Source organism: Ochotona curzoniae, unplaced genomic scaffold, assembly GCF_017591425.1.
Source record: "Ochotona curzoniae isolate NIBS_2020 unplaced genomic scaffold, NIBS_Ocur_1.0 contig_1274, whole genome shotgun sequence".
Lineage (NCBI taxonomy): Eukaryota > Metazoa > Chordata > Mammalia > Lagomorpha > Ochotonidae > Ochotona > Ochotona curzoniae.
The window spans coordinates 9,782,299-9,800,123 of NW_024465023.1; the positions used below are offsets into that span (position 1 = coordinate 9,782,299).

At 42.3% G+C, this 17,825-nt stretch overlaps 1 protein-coding gene across 1 annotated transcript in view; it reads right to left on the reverse strand.

Annotated features, from left to right (window-relative positions):
• RP2 (RP2 activator of ARL3 GTPase) overlaps positions 1-16,312 on the reverse strand; it is a 44,309-nt gene extending 27,997 nt beyond the window's left edge. The window contains exons 1-2 of the mRNA XM_040999505.1: positions 16,060-16,312; positions 4,225-4,890 (exon numbers count right to left, since the gene is read on the reverse strand). Of these exons, the coding sequence (XP_040855439.1) occupies positions 4,225-4,890; positions 16,060-16,161 (768 nt within the window). The 5' untranslated portion in view covers positions 16,162-16,312. The remainder of the gene's footprint in view (positions 1-4,224; positions 4,891-16,059) is intronic.
• Between the last annotated feature and the right edge of the window lie 1,513 nt (positions 16,313-17,825).

Sequence of the window (17,825 nt, forward strand, 5' to 3'; positions counted from 1 at the left end):
GTGGAATAGCAAGTTAAGCTACCCACTGTGATACTGGCATTCCACATGAGCACTGGGTACAGTTCTGGATGCTCTACCTCTGATCCAGCTCCCTGATCATATGTCTGGCAAAGCAGCAGAAAGTGGCATGAGGGCTTGGGCCCTTGTCACCTGTGTGAGAGATCTGGATGGCGCTCCAGGCTCCTGGCCTGAGCCCAGGTCATTCTCAGCTGTTGTGGCATTTGGAGAATGAACTACCAGATGTGAGATCTTTGTCTCTCCCTCCTTCTCTATAACTCTGCTTTTCAAAATAAATATTAAATAATCAAAGGGCATGATATAAGCCTGTAGAGTATAGCACAGTAATGATAGATGACATTTATGGAGTACTTACTACATTCCAGGCAGTTTTATGTACCTTATATATATATTTACATTTAACCCTCTTACGAGATATATATTATGATTACCATCATTGTGGTTAAACTTGCTCAAGGTCACATAACTGTTATGTAATAGAGCTGTTCAACTGCAATTAATCTGAGTAGAGATTAAATGAATTAAAAATTATTCCTAAAAAGACTTCAAGGAACAGAACTGTGGAGGATTTTAAATCTATTTCTATTCTTTCTTATTTCTATAGTTCACTACAGTAAATGAAAGTAGCTTAACAAATACAGAATCATTATAATTACTTAATTTTTTAGAAAAGCTTATTGAACTTTTTTTAAAAAATATATATTTTTTTTATGGGCCCAGCGCGGTGGCGCAGTGGTTAAGGTCCTCGCCATGCACGCCCGGGATCCCATATGGGCGCTGGTTCTAGCCCGGCAGCCCCGCTTCCCTTCCAGCTCCCTGCCTGTGGCCCGGGAAAGCAGTCGAGGACGGCCCAAAGCTTTGGGACCCTGTACCCACGTGGGAGACCCGGAAGAGGCTCCTGGCTTCGGATCGGCATAGTATCGGCTGTTGCGCTCACTTGGGGAGTGAATCATTGGACGGAAGATCTTCCTCTCTGTCTCTCCTCTCTGTATATCCGCCTTTCCAATAAAAAAAAAAATAAATAAATAAATCTTTAAAAAATATATATGTATTTTTTATTAGAAAGGCAGATTTAGAGAGAGAAGGAGAGACAGAAAGACCTTCCATCCATCCACTGGTTCATTCCTGAAATGGCTGCAATGGTCAGAGATAAGCCTATCTGAAGCCAGGAGCCAGGAGCTTTCTCTGGGTCTCCCACACGGGTGCAGGGTCCCAAGCCTTTGGACCGTCCTCAACTGCTTTCCCAGGCCACAAGCAGGGAGCTGCTCGATGGGAAGTGGAGCTGCCGGGACATGAATTGGTGGTCATATAGGATCCTAGTGTGTGCATGGTCAGGATTTTAGCCAGTAGAGGCATCATGCTGGGCCCCTATCTCTGCTTTTCATCCAGGTTTCTGTTTATGCTCCTAGGAGGAAACAGACAACGGCTTAAGTATTTGGGTTTCTGTTATCCATGTGGGAAATCCAGATGGAGTTCCTGGCTCCTGGTTTGGACCTGGCCCAGCTCCAGCCCCAGCTGTTGAAGGTATCTGGCAGGCAACCAGGGGATATAAGATTGTGTGTGTGTGTGTGTGTGTGTGTGTGTGTGTGTGTGTGTGTGTGTGTGTGTGTGTGTGTGTGTTTTCCCCCTTTGTCGTTCTACCTTTCAAACAAATATTTTGAGAAAATTGCAGAGAATTACATGGGTGTCACCTCCAGATGATGACTGTTAAGGTTAGGTAAAACATGAGAAATAATCCTATTTCTAGTTCTGATTTTCTACACTATTCATCATCTCCCATTTTATAGCCAGACACATGAACTAATAATTTAGATAGTGTAACCTAAAACGAACTATAAAATTGTATCTTCAGGGGCCCGGCGGTGTGGCCTAGCGGCTAAAGTCCTCACCTTGAACGCACTGAGATCCCATATGGGCATGGTTCTAATCCCAGCAGCTCCACTTCCCATCCAGCTCCTTGCTTATGGCCTGGGAAAGCAGTCGAGAACAGCCCAAAGCTTTGGGACCCTGCACCCATGTGGGAGACCTGGAAGAAGTTCCTGGCTCCTGGCTCTGGATCGGCACAGCACCGGCCGTTGGGCCCACTTGGGAGAGTGAATCATCGGATGGAGGATCTTCCTCTCTGTCTCTCCTCCTCTCTGTATATCTGACTTTGTAATAAAAAATAAATCTTAAAAAAAAAAGAAAAAAAAAAAGAAAGAAATTGTATCTTCAGTATTTTTCCAAACATTGAAGATACATTTTTATAAAAGTTCTCCTTTTAAAGATTTGAAAACAGGGTTAACAATTTAAAATTATTAAATGCTCCCAAACAATGCAACCTACTTTACTGAGTAATTTCCTTAAAGTGCTTATATTAGTGCCTGGCATATAATAAACACCGTGTCCATGCTGGCTATTGTTATTAATGCTGGATTTTGTTTATTTTGTATTCTATAAGGACATTTAAAGAACCTTATTCTTCCTGGTCATATTCTTTTCAAGGACATTCAACATCACTGTGAAACCATTAAGAACATCTTGAAGATTCATGAAGCAAGACTTTTGATAGCTTTTCTTAATTTGTACCAAATGCTAAATTTATATCCACTCCTTATTAGCTACCAAAAAGGAGCTTAAATGAAATAATTATATCTTTTGAAAGCTATTTGTAATTTTTTTTAAAAAAAATCACAATAGTATAACAAAATATTTATCTCTCAGGTATTGATTAGCATGTGATTAGAAAGCTGAAAGGCTGGAAGTATGTTTTGCCATATCTCACCAGATTCATAGCATGCTTTCATCAGACGGGCACAGTAAAACATGAAAGCACTAAATGATACTTTGCCTTATTATTCTGAGAACTATCTCAGATACACTTTGCAAATTTCAGCCATGGATTTTCTACTTTGTAGACTATATAGCTATGGAGAAGTAATTGTTTTTTCCCTAAAATCATTCCTTAGACATGTTCCAATTGAACAAATCTATTAAAAAAAAAAACAGGCTTGATGAAGATTCTATTCATGTCTCCATTTCTGGATTCTTGATTTTTCAGACTCAAATAGGATTCTCCCGAAGAGCACCTGATTAAGAGATAATCAACACATCCCACTGCTGACTCCTGAGTGAGGCAGGCAGCACGGCCGCTGCTGGTTCTGGAGACCCTCACTTTTTTGCCCCAGTTATTCTACAAATGGAAGCTCCGAACCGAGAACGTTTGTTTACTCATGAGCTCACCGGAAGCCCTTGTTCCTCAGCTTCCCTTCCATGGCAATAGGGGCAAAGGAAAAGGAGAAGTATTAGAGGGAGGTTGCTTTCTTGGTTACAACAGGGTTCAAAAACTGTATTCTCAAAAGTCTTTTCTACCACTTAACCAACTAAAACTCCAAAGAAATTTCCACACTAAGTAATTACAAGAGACCATGCTCTACCATGTAGTACCACTTTTAAAGCTTTTGATGAAGTTATTTGTTACAAAGAATGGAAATTCTTTGAGAATATAGAATTGTGTCTATCTCCATCTCAAGCATATACTATATTTCATCCTTTCTTTGTTTTTGTTTTCATCATTTCCAGCTTGTTATCAATTATGCATATTAGATAAGCAAAAGTGTGAGAAACAAATCCATATACCACTATAGCCTAGCAGCTAAACTCTTCACCTCGAAAGCACCTGGATCCCATATGAATGCCGATTCTATTCCCGGCAGCCCCATTTCCCATCCAGCTCCCTGCTTGTGGCCTGGGAAAGTAGTCGAGGACGGCCCAAAGCCTTGGGACCCTGTGCCCACGTGGGAGACCTGGAGGAAGCTCCTGGCTCCTGGCTTTGGATAGGTGCAGCTCCAGCTGTTGCAGTCACCTGGGGAGTGAATCAGCAGACGGAAGATCTTTCTATCTCTCCTCCCCTCTGTATATCTGACTTTGCAATAAAAATTAATAAATCTTAAAAAAAAAAACATATACTATGATCAACGAAAATATACTTAACAGTAACTTTATGTAATAGGTGACTAATGAATGCTTATGGAATTATACATTTCTTAAAAAGTGTCTTCGGAAAAGTATTTTGAGTCCCAAGCAAACTTGTTTACAGACATGTCTAGGAGGATGCAAGGGCCAGGCCTGTACTTCTAACAGTCAGTTTGAAAACAAAGGGAAGTGCTCAGGGCAGTGAGTTTATCTTATCAAGCGCAGGTCTGTTTACCCTCTGTGTCTCCTTACCTCATCAATTAGTTTCCTGGCATTTGCGATAGAATAATCACCAGCAAATAACACCACTAAGCATGATTCATCGCTATTCTTTTGCCTCTGACCCCGGGTTACTGGAACAATGCTTCTATTAGCTTCTGTGGAAATCCGGACAGCTTTGAGCTCTTCAGTCGTAGGTACAGGAACGTAGTCCTGAACCACAGCATCTTCTGGAAGAAGGGTCCAGTTGAGCTCTCCTGACTCAGGTGTAAAGTCATGAATGTTACTCCATGTATTATTGAAGATACTTAGCCCTGCGTCTTTGAACTGAAAAGCTAATTCAGGGTAGTACCACTGGAAACAGCCAAACTTGATATTTGTGGAAGATTCAATAATGGGTTGAGTGGCACAACACAGAAAGACTTCCAGCTTTCTACAATCACGCACACGGAATTGCTGGCAGGCTAATACACATTTGCAATCTCTGCAGTTTCGGAAAAACACACTGCCTTTCACTGGTCCCAGGAAAATGACACAGTTAGTACAGTCATCAATGGTAATTGTAGCAGAGTGATCAAAAATGTAGATGTTACAGTTCTCACAGTCTTGAATGACAAACTGTTGTCCTGCTACTTTTCCAGGTAAGCGACCTACTGTTTCATCCTTCAGTCCATTGAATATGTATTCTTTTAGATCAACCTGTAGGGATAAAAGACAGACTTTGAGTATTATTAATATTACCTGGCAAATATAAATTAAGTGCCTTTTGCGTGCCAGGCACACTTCTTGGTGCTCAAACCTTAGTTTCTTATCTCACTGACTTTGCTTCACAGCAAGAAAGTGAACAGGAAAATATTATTCTCCCAGGGCCTAGTGGCGTGGTCTAGCGGCTAAAGTTCTTGCCTTGAACGTGCCGGGATCCAATATGGGTGCTGGTTCTAATCCTGGCAGCCCCGTTTGCCATCCAGCTCCCTGCTTGTGGCCTGGGAAAGCAGTCAAGGACGACCCAAAGCCTTGGGACCCTACACCCACGTAGGAGACCCAGAGGAGGTTCCTGGCTCCTGGCTTCGGATCAGCGCAGCACCGGCCACTGCGGTCACTTGGGGAGTGAATCATCGGAGGGAAGATCTTTGTCTCTGTCTCTCCTCCTCTCTGTATATCTGATTTTGTAATAAAAATAAATAAATCTTAAAAAAAAAGAAAATATTATTCTCCCAAAAGAGAAAAGGCAGAAGGGGGAAAAGTGAACAGACATTCACAGAATACAATGTTTGAATACTGGATCCTGTTTCAAACATACTAATTCTAAAATCACTAATTTGAAATGCAGTTACAGAGTGAGCGAGTGAACCACTGTGAGACAGAAAGACCTTTCATTCCCTGGTTCATTCCCCAAGTGGCGACTCTGACCAGGACTAAGCCAGGCCGAATCCTGGAGCTTGGAAGTTCATCTGAGTCTCAGGTTGATGGCAGGGGCCCAGGTATTTAGGCCATCTTCTACTGAGTCCCCAAGCACATTAGTCTGAAGTTGACTCGGAAGTGGAACAACCAGGACTCAAACTGTACTCTTAGGGATTCTGGCATCACAGACAGCAGCTTAACCTGTTGTACCACAAGTGCCTGCCCCACCTACTTGAAATTTTTAAAGTACTGCAAAATAACACTTGTTAAGAAGTAATCACGGGGCCCGGAGATGTAGCCTAGTGGCTAAAATCCTCTCCTTTTATGCACCGGGATCCCATATGGGTGCCAGTTCTAATCCCCGTAGCCCTGCTTCCCTTCCAGCTCCCTGCTTGTGTCCTGGAAAAGCAGTCAAGAACAGCCCAAAGCCTTGGGACCCTACACACATGTGGGAGACCCAGAAGAGGCTCCAGGCTCCTAGCTTTGGATAGGCTCAGTTCCAGCCGTTGCAGTCACTTGGGGAGTGAATCACTGGACAGAAGATCTTCCTCTCTGTCTCTCCTCTTCCCTGTATATCTGAGTTTGCAATAAAAATAAATCTTTTTTTTAAAAAAAAAAAAAAAAAGAAAAGAAATCGCAGTTGAGAGGCAAAGACACCGAGTGAGCTCCCATAGCCTGGTTCATTCTCCAAATGGTAGAACTTCCTTATAGATGGCAGGAAGCCAGCTGCTTGACATGTTACTGCTACCCCAGCAAGTTCGTTAGCAGGATGAAAGAATCAGGAGCTGCAACAGGGAGCTGGACTCTGGCAAGACTTGGCCTATCGCTACCAAAGCATACTCGATGGGCAAGGGGAAGTCTTGAGCCTCACCTTGTGGTCTGTTTCACTGTACCAGAGACTTCTTCAAACTTTCATATAAAATTCTGTGTATTTGGTAGGGGGTTGGGTGGAGATTTGATTTGGTGTTCAAGATTCTGGCCAAAGTATCTTTGCATAAGTTAACTTTGCACATTTGAAAGCATATTCATGCATATTTATCTCAGAATTAAGTGACAAACCAATATACATATTAAAATTTGTGAGCAGGTAATACCTGACAGAGGAATTTAAACAATGTTTTTTGTATGACAACTGAAATATGGGTATATGAGATGTATAGTATATAAATGATGAATTTTAACTATATTATTTGGAGTTAAGATACCTGGTTGCAAATGTAGAAATAAAATATATTCTTAACTTTTTAAATAACTGAACTGCTGCCTTTATCTGCTTGGCCTAGGTTATGAACTGAATGTTTATATCCCCCACAAATTCTTATGTTGAAGCCATAACCCCCAGCGTGATGGTATTTGGAGGTAGAAAGCCTTTGGGAAATAATTAGGCTTCCATGAGGTCACAAGGATGGGAGCCTCCCACGATGAATCCATGCCTTTGAAGATGAGGAGATGCTGAGTGCTCCCGTTCTCTTTGAGAGGGAAAAACCCTCAGAGGAAAGACTAATGTGAAAACATGGCAAGAAGACTGCTGGTTCTAAGCCAGGATGCGAGCGCTCACTAGACACTGAAATCTGCTGTCACCTTGACCTTGGACAGCCTAGGCTCCAGATCTGTGAGAAATAAAAAGTTTACCACCAGTGGTATTCTATGATGGCAGCCTGCCTTTAGGGACTGAACCATCCCTCTTTCGTGTGCTCATCAGGCCTAACGTGTTTGTACAAAGGGTAAGGGGCAGGGGTGTAGCAGAAAGGCTTACGCCACAACCTGTGATGCTGGCATCCCATATAAGCACCAGTTCAAGTCCCAGCTGCCCCACTTCCACCAGCTCCTCTCTAATGTACTTGGGAAGGCAGTAGAAGATGGTCCAAGTGCTTGGGCCCCTGCCATCCCGGACAGTCCTGAATGGAGTTTTGGGCTCCTCTCTTCAGTGTGCTTTAGCCCTGGCCTTTTGGCTATTTGGGGAGGGAATCGGTGAATGGAAAATTTCAATCTCTCTCTAATTCTGTCTTAAAATAAAAACATAAATCTGTAAAAAAAAAAAAAAAAGACTCAAAGAGTATAAAAGTACTATCTATGTGCCAGGTAGCATTCTAGGTGCTTTAGAACATTCACTCAATCCAGAAGAATTCCTATGAGAGTTACATACTGGAATTGTTAAGAAAATTAACAATAAAATCAAGGCACTGTTAATAGTAAGTGCTAGAGCTGCGTATCAGACCTAGGCAGTGTGACTTCGAAGTACATTTTCCTTGCCACCTCTTCATATTCAAGCAAAAACATAAAGCTCAACAAATATATATATATGTATATATATATATTGATTGACAAAGGTATGAAGGCAACTCAACCAAGAAAATCGGGAAACAAAAAGTCATTAACAACAGTTCAGGCACAATTGGGCAACTATATGTAAAAACAAAAGGAGCCCAAACCACACTTTACACCATATTTAATAATTACCACAAAATGAATCATAGAGCCTAAATCTAAGGCTAAAAGCTATAAAGCTTCTTGAAAACAGAGCAGGAACTCTTCATAATCTTGGCTAGGCAAATATTTCCTAGAAATGAAATTAAAAATGTAATGCATAAAACAAACCAAAAAACCAAAAATTAGACTTTTACCAAAAGTGAAAATGTCCGCTTTGCAAAAGACACTGTTAGGACAAGTAATTAATTGGGAAGAATACTTGGAAAACATGCATATAACAAAGAAATTTTATTCAAGATATACAAAGAACTAAAAAAAAAAAATCAGAAATAAGAATATAAATGGGGGCTGGAGATATGGTACAATGGGTTAAGCTGCTACTTGCAATGCTAGCACTCAATATGGGTGCTGGTTCGAGACCCAGCTGCTCCAGATTCCTGCTAAGTGTTAAGTGCTTGGGCCCTGATGAAGCTCTTAGCTCCTGCCTTTGGCCTGGCCCAGACCTGGCTGCTAAGGCTACTTAGCAAGGAAATCAGTAGATGGAAGAGCTCTCACTCCTCTCTCTCTCTGAAACTCTACTTTTCAAATAAATAAATAATCTTTAAAAAAAAAAAAAAAAGGCCTAGCGGCTAAAGTCCTCACCTTGAACGTGCCGGGATCCCATATGGATGCCGGTTCTAATCCTGGCTGCTCCACTTCCCATCCAGCTCCCTGCTTGTGGCCTGGGAAAGCAGTCGAGGACGGCCCAAAGCCTTGAGACCCTGCACCTGTGTGGGAGACCCGGAAGAAGTTCCTGGTTCCCTGCTTCGGATTGGCTCAGCACTGGCCGTTGTGGCTCACTTGGGGAGTGAATCATCGGATGGAAGATCTTCCTCTCTGTCTCTCCTCTCCTCTCTGTATATCTGACTTTCCAATAAAAATAAATAAATCTTTAAAAAAGGAAAAGAAAAAGAAAAAAATGACATAATAAAAATGGGAAAATATTTGACTTAGCAATTCACCAGTTATATGAACCAGAAACAAGCATAAGAAATATGGTCAACATTACTAACCACAAGAGAAATTAAAATTAACTCAATGAAATTTCATTAAATACCCATTTTTAATTATTTATTTTTAAAAAGATATTTATTTATTTTTATTGGAAAGGCAAAATTACAAAGAGAAGGAGAGACAGAGAGAAAGATTTTCCATTTGCTGGTTCACTTCCCAAATGGCCACAGTGGCCAGAACTGAGCTGACTCAAAGTCAGGATCCAGGAGCTTCTTCCAGGTCTCCCATGCAGGTGCAAGGCCCCAAGGCTTTGGGCCGTCCTTGACTGCTTTCCCAGGCCACAAGCAGGGAGCTGGATGGGAAGTGGAGCAGCCAGGAAAGGAAGTGGCTCTCATATGGGATGCTGCACGCAGAGGCTTAGCCTGTTATGTCACTGATTGGTGCAAAGATTTATTTTTTTAAAGGCAGAGTTACAGAGACAGAGGAAGAGACAAACATTTTCCATCTACTGATTCATTCCCAATACAGCCACAAAGGAGTGTGGGTGCTTCAAACCACCTTAGGTCATCTTCCACTGCTTTCCCAGGAACATTAGCAAAGAGCTAGACTAGAAGTAGAGCAGCCAGGACACCAGGACACAAACTGGTGCCCATATGGGATGCTGATGTCATATGCAGTGGCTTAATTCACTGTGCGACAACACCTGTCCTGTTATACACGTATAAAAATAGCTAAATTTTTAAAATTTGATAATACTGAGATGAGGGTATGGTGCAGCTGGGCCTTTTACATATAACTGGTGGGCAAAACGGCATAGGCACTTTGAAAAATAATTTGGCAGATTTTGTTTTTAAAGATTTATTTATTTTTACTGGAAAGGCAGATATACAGAGAGGAGGAGAGACAGAGACAAAGATCTTCTGTCTGCTGATTCACTTCCCAAGTGGTCCCAATGGTCAGTGCTGAGCTGATCCAAAGCCAGGAGTGGAGTAGATGGGACATGATCGGGAGCCCATATGGGATCCTGGTGCATTCAAGGTGAGGATTTAGCCACTAGGCTACCACATTTGAAATACCAGACCCATTAGCAGTTTCGTAGAAACTTCTAATATACAATTTCAAAATGACTCAGTAATCCAACTTAATTATTCATTCAAGTGAAATGTTCAAACACTGGATGAAAATGTTCATTGTAGCATTATTTATAATCACTAACATTGGAAACACCCCAAGTGCTCTTCAGCTGGTAAATGTATAAACATCCTGTCACACCTATAAAATGAAATACTAGTCAGCAATGAAAAGGAACTCCTGATCCATGCAACTGCAATCTAAGCAAAAAAAAAAAAAAAAAAAAAAAGACTCAAAGGACAATGCATATTATTATTCCATTTGTATGACATTCTTAAAAAGACAAATCATAGGGCCCAGCACAGTAGCCTAGTGATTAAGTCCTTGGCCTTGAACGCGCCAGGATCCCATATGGGCACCGGTTCTAATCCTGGCAGCCCCACTTCCCATCCAGCTCCCTGCTTGTGGCCTGGGAGGGCAGTGGAGATGGCCCAAAGCCTTGGGACCCTGCACCCGCGTGGGAGACTCCAGGGAGGCTCCTGGCTCCTGGCTTCATTTCTCTTTGTTATACACACTGGCTGTTGCAGTCAATTGGGGAGTGAATCAGCAGAACGCAAGATCTTCCTCTGTCTCTCCTCCTGGCTGTATATATTATTTTTGCAATAAAAATAAATATATATTTTTAAAAATTCCATGCTTCTATGCACATTCTGAAGTACTCACAGGAAATTTTAGGACTGTAAAGAATCTTCCAAATCATCTTTATCTCAGGGATCTTTGTTTTCCAAAATTTGCCCGTATGCTAGCACTGCTTACCTGCCCTTACAAACTGTTCAAATAATGAGAGAAATGGAGGGAATCTTAGCAAATAAGGGCTCAAAAGGCAAAATTACTTTACCAGTGAGGTGCAGTTAGACACCAAGTATAAGTTCAAACCCACCCCCAAGCACCTTCCCTCCCTGTGCTTTGCTTCCTTTATCAGCACTTCATCCAGTGAAGAAATGAGGACTCTCCTACACTGCTGATGGCAATGCAGCATCGTGCAGTTTGATTTTTGCCACTTCCTCCAAAAGCTCACAGTTATTATGTGAGCCCATACATCAACTCCTAGGCATACAACAAAGAGAAATGAAAAACATGCCCAAAAACCTATAAATAAGTGTTGAGAGTGGTATTATCAACAGTAGTTAGAAAGTAGAAACAATCCAAACAGCCATCAATGGATAAATAAAATGCAGTACACCTATGTGATGGAATATTATTAAGTGGTGAAAAGAAGTAAAGATACATGCTATAATAAGGATGAAACTCAAAAACATGCTTTGAGCGCAGCCAGTCACAAAATGCTACATACTGTGATTTTGTTGATAGGAAATGTCAAAAATAGGCAAATATAGAGAGACACAAAATAAACTTATGTTTTCCAGGAATGGGGGAAAGAGGAATAGATGGGAGCTACTATTGAGTACAAGGATTCATTTTTTTCAGGGATGAAAATGTTCTATAATTAGATAGTTGTAAAAATAATGAACTTTTAAAAAAAAAGAAATGATTTAGTTGAAAGGCAAAGTGACAAAAAGAGAGAAGAAATAAGGCTTCCACTTACTTAAGTAAAAATAAGTGATGGAAGAACACACTTAAGAAGCTAGTGAGGGACCTGGCACAGTAGCCTAGCAGCTAAAGTCCTTGCCTTGAACGCGCCAGGATCCTATATGGGCGCCGGTTCTAATTGCAGCAGCTCCACTTCCCATCCAGCTCCCTGCTTGTGGCCTGGGAAAGCAGTCGAGGATGGCCCAAAGCCTTGGCACCCTGCAACTCTGTGGGAGACCCAGAAGAAGCTCCAGGCTCCTGGCTTCGGTGCAGCTCCAGCTGTTGCAGCCACTTGGGGAGTGAATGAATGGACAGAAGATCTTCCTCTCTGTCTCTCCTCCTCTCTGTATATCTGACTTTGCAATAAAAAAAAAAGTCTTAAGAAAATAAAAATAAGCTAGTCAGGAGCAAGCAAGCAATTAGCCTAGTACCCATGCTCCCCATCAGCCACTCTGTGTTCTATTATTGGCTCCAGACTCCTGCTAGCAGACTCTAGGAGGCACAATGGCTCCACTGGCTGGCTCCATGTCACTTTTGTGAATCAAGTTTCTAGCTCATGGCTTTGACCCCCAACTTGATCTTTCTCATTCTGAGCATTTGAAGAGTGAACAAGCAGATGAGGGCTCACTTGCTCTCTCTTTCTGCCCCTCTCTTTCATAAATAAAGACTTTTAAGTGTATATATATATATATACACACACATATATATACAGCTTCTGCCAGCCTCTTAGAATGCTTACTCTTGGAATCCAGCCCTTATGCTGGAGAAAGCGGGGCTGCACAGACAGGCAGCTGGCCCTTAGCCTCTGCTGATCTCTCAGCCAAAAGCCAGCATCAACCTGCCGGCCAGCTAAGTGGTTAAGCCGTCTTGAAAGCAGATCCTTCAGCTTGCACTCAAGCTGCTACAACTGACGCAGAGTGAACCCTGCTGAGCCTCACACAGACTGCAGAGTTGTGAACAAAATAAATACATACAGTTGTCTAAAACTGTTAAGTTCTGGGATGGTTTGCTACACAGCAATGGATAACTACAAAATCTTCCACAGTTTAAAAACAAAAACAAAAACAAACGAACAGCAGCCTCCTCAGTGCGGATACACCTCGCTGTAGTAAGTCACCATCCAGTTGTCTGAATGTTTTTAACACAGAAATCAGCTCTTCACAAGTTTCCCCTTCCACGGATGAACAACTCTGGGGGGTTGTCATCTGTCTTATATCAGTTTTGTCCTGCGCAACCTTGGGTTCAATTTCTGTCCTCAGAGAGGATGACTACTGTCCAACCCCTCTTTTTCAGGATGCCCTTTTACCTCGCTAAATCACCGACAGACCTTGAGCATCGCTGCACTTCACAGACAAGGACTATGAAATGCACAAGTTGGCTGCTTCGCCCAGTTAGACAACAGCCACCTGAGTTTCTGATGTGGAGTTTTTATTTAACATTATTTCTATCAAATATGAATAAATGTAACCACTGCGAGATCCATTGTTCATCTTTATGACATAATCTTATTTACATCATCGTTGTTTACAGAAGGACTCCTCATTTCTAGCATCCAGAAGGAGGAGTGTTAGCATGTATAACAGCAAGTGAAAACTACTTTTCTGTACCTCCCATTTGCACATTATCTGCATCTAAATATTTCTTGTTTTAACTTCAAAAAATCCAGTAAGCTCCTGGAGGGTGGGGAGAAATCTGACGATTTTGAGTTTTCTAACTATGCGAGGCAGCAGAGATGGTTAGCAAGGATAAAAGCATTTCTTTCCAAATGATTTAAACACAGATCTTACAAGCCAAATATATTTCCCATCACATCAGTGTAGTAGATGTGTAATCAGCTTTTTTTTCTCTTTCAAAGTCAGCAGCAACAGAAAATGAATTTCCACTGTTGACTACAGTATGTCGGTTGTCATGACAACACTCACTCCCAAACATTCTTTCTAATTGAGACCATTTCACTTCACCTCATTCCCCTAAGACTGACCCAATTATACACCTCAAAACCCCAAACCCAGGGGACGCCCCTCAACAAAGATCCTCCGATTACAACTAAGGAAAACATTTAAATACCACTTTTCCTAATTTCAAGGGAACTTTTCAGACAACTCATTTTGCTTTTATACCAAGAGTATTACAAGTTGAATAGTCATTGTCTGCTGTAACTTTTAAAGCTGTACATTACTGAAGCCTAACATTTTAAAGCAAACCATTTCTGTTATATACATGTAACGTATCTCACTTATGCTCTCTGAGTTATACTGGCATCTGATTCCTTCCAAGGTACAATTAAAGTCTTCTAGGAGCGAGCAAGCAAGCAAGACCACGCTCAGTAAAAGTACAACTGGATTAATATAACACATGTACACTTGCCCCAACAGACCTCATGGGAGGGATGAAACTAGATTAAAAAAATACTTTAAAATTGTATAAAACTTAACAAGCTATCTTGAGGCACCTTTACGATTAAAGTAAGATCCAAAAAGAACAGACAACGTTGAGGAATAGAGGTTCTTCACTGTCTCAAAGTGTAAGCTGATGTTTCTTTTTCTCTGATGGTCCAAAAAATTTTAAATTTGACTTGCTTTCAGAATATATGGCTCATTTAGTTAGAATATTTTTTTTTGTTAGAAGATTTTTGACAGCTGAATTGATGAAGAGTTTTACATATACATTCAAAAGCATGAGCTGATGTTTGCATATCCATTCCTTACATTTCTATAATAACAGTGCCTGGGAGCAGTGTCAAAAACTGTTTCTTGTACATTCCAAATAGTGTTCTATAAAGCAAAGTTTTCTACAGGCTCATTTGGCGGGGGTGCGGGGGGAGATGCTTAGATGCTGGAGTCTGCTGTTACTTAGCCAAAGAGCAAAAGAAAAAAAAAATCACAGAACACATCTATTTATCTAAAAGAAGGATTAACAAGGGATCTCAACTAACCCAAACACTATGATTAACTGTAAGACAATTTATTATGAAAACAATGAGTCAGGGGAAACAAGACTGCTACTCTAAATAAAAGCACTTTATTTGAGATATGACTTCAAAACTGCAAGCTCGATTGAAAATAAAACATGACCTTCTTTCAGACAATTTAAGCACTGTCGGAAAACCTAAGGCTGAAGAAATCTTCAAAAACCCACCCACCCAACAAACTTAAAAAAATGGTTGTAATCTTTCTGTAAATTACAAGACATCACAGCACCTCCCCTTCCTATAGAAGGTTCATTTAGCTAGAAAATTCATCAAGAGTTTACCTTCTATTATACACACACTCAAAAGCATGAGCTGATTTTTTTGATATTGACATTATCAAATGCTGGCTACTGAGTAAGAGAATTAAAATACCACATCACACAAGTAGGGTCTGAGAACCAGGGACAGGAAGACAGGGCTCACCGTGACAACAAAACACGTCCCAGCTCTTACATCTGACATCGTTTTGAGAAACAAGTGTATAGGAATGAAAACTGCTGGGAGACTGGAACTCATCCAGAAAGGTCTATGATATCAAAGCATTAAGGAGAAAATTGGTATAATGTAGTTTTGGGGGGGTAAAGATCTGGTACCAAGCAAGGAGTTGGTTGTCTTTAATATTTACTAAAGTAAATTTCTCACTTTTAAGGTAAGTTCATCAAAGCATTTTGTTAAGCACAAATGCAGAACTTTGGAGAAAGCGGAAGCGTTATGAAACGTAGGAGTAGGTGTGTTCCGTCAGAGAGCAGCGGATGTGTTCAGACCTTTGGTTTTTCTGCCTCTTTGAGTTTATAAAAGTAAAAATAAGGCCATTTTCATTGATGTAAAGCAGTAGTAAACTACTGCCAGGCTCACGCCGGTTCCTTTCACCTTACAGTCCGAACATGCATTCCAAGACTTACTGGATTTTCAGCATTCCTTCCGGGTAACTAGCAGAGGAGGAAGAGCAAAGCTGGACATTAACCTTAGAAACTGTGAAAATTCGCCCGAGGGACCATGCAAAAGGAAACACAGCTATAGAACACCAGCCGCCAAAGAGATGAGAATCAGTCCCAAGTGAAAACCTGACCACTGGGCAAAAAAAGCCGGCTGGTGTGGCCGGTCCAAAGAAGTGATTTGAGATTCAAGGCATTCCCGGCTCCTTCCCTCCTCCCTCGAGTCCATCCTAAGACGGGAAGTCAGTAACAGTCAGGGTACGGGGCAGGGGGGAATGCCCCAGGGGTCCATTTAGTTGCAACAAAACTCAAAAGCCCCTTGCAGCCCTCTTGGCAGCCTACTTCAGGCCCCCTTACCCTAGAAGTGGTGCCCGCGGTTGAGAGAGGTCGGGCCAGACTGCAGCTGGATGCCCACCTCCCCAACACTGCGTGGTCCTACAGGGACCCCCCACCGGATGGGTACAAGACTGGTGTTACCCTCTCTCGCTGGTCCCAGCTGTACTGCTTTGGCCGCTCCTCCTCGTTCGCGGGTCGCGACTCCTTCTCAGTGTTTCGTCTCTTGGAGAAGAAGCAACCCATGGTCCCGGCCCGTGGTTAGTAAACTCAGCGCAGGAACTTCGGGAGGTGTGCCGTGAGCCCTGGCGCTCTGGCCCCGCGGCTCCTGGTGGGCGCAGCCAGGGGAGGAACGCAGCGCTCCGCAGCCTCACTTGGCCCGCCAGGCCCAACACCCCCTTCTCCTTTTCCCCGTCGTCTCCCGGACGACCCACCGCAGCCAATGATCGCTCAGTACTCACTGAGCCAATCAGAACGCCGTGTGTAGCTCGCCGCCACCTATGAAAAGAGGCCGACGTACTCACACACCAATTCACGCTGGACTCACTTGCGTCAGCTCCCAGCGGCAGAGTCGACCGTCTCTGGCGCACGCACGGGGGACTCCGCCCCCAGCTCAGCTTCGTCCCGCCTCCTTTGACCCCACCTTCTTCGGCGCCCGGATCCTTCCTTACCTCAGCTCGGATTCCGCCGGGTTTGCAGACTGTCGGAAGGCTGAACTCAGCATCAGCATTTTGACTGTTTCCAAGTTCCAGTCGTGGGCGGGATGCCTAGTCAACCGGCACATTTGTCTTAGGATGTAAGTTGTGAGGAAGCAAGAATTCCTGATGCTCTGAAATTCGTGTTCTCACGCCTCTTATCACTCCTTTGGCCGTTCCTACATTCCGCTGCAAAGTTTGACCTCTAGTCTTCCCCCATAGCCTCCTCCACCATCTTCTTAGCTTTCTTGATAGTTCCAGGTATCGCTCTGAAGGTCCACAAGTACTTCATAAAATAGCTGGGTGTTGTCTCCCTACTAGAATTGTGAATCTCTTTCCTGACCCAAGTCTATGCTAAGTGCTCAATAAAACAGTTGTCAAAGGACTACGTGGCTGAGTGCGTGTGCAATAGGGAAGGGTGCATGCGCAACCTTTCCCCTATTCATTCTCAAAAAGTGAACAAACTGGAGTGGGGGAAGGAGAAGCATCTGGTATCATGCTAAGCCTCTTCCAAGGTGTTTATAGTCTATTTGTCAGCATAAGAGTTCCCATACAGATGATCAGATCCAGTTCTAAGCAGATGGTACAAGATTTGTCTAATGCTTTCAAAATATGAATATAGACATCAGATATTTACATCTGTACACTTGCTTTGATTTTTATTACAAGACGCATGTATTGTTTATGAAACAGAAATTATGAATTGTTTAAAGCACAATATTTTGACATCCTGCTAGGACATCAAATGCAGATTAGTTTACGTTCAAATTTGGCTATCTTTTTGCTTTCTCGTAATTATTCACATCTAATGTGTCTCCTACATGAGCTTCTCACTTAAGTATTAAGAATGTTCCTCTTTTCACTTCCTGTCTTCTATTGCACAGTTAGGAAAACAGTATATGTGCTTATCTTAGAGATTACTGTAAATTTAAGTTTCAGATCTTAAGCAATCGGATCTTTGCCCATTGCACACATTTTCTTTCAAGTAGCAAGACAGCTTTAGCTGAGGATATTTTTGAATAAGATCCTCTTCTATATTCATAGAATATTAGAAACTGTGACCACCGGGGCAGGTGTGTTTGGCCTAAAGACATGACTGCAGTGTGTATGGATCTCATATCAGAGTGCCCAGGTGGCTCCAGCTCCTGGCTCCAGTGTCCTGCTAATGTGCACCCAGGGAGGCAGTGGGGATTGCATTCCTGCCACCCTCCTGGG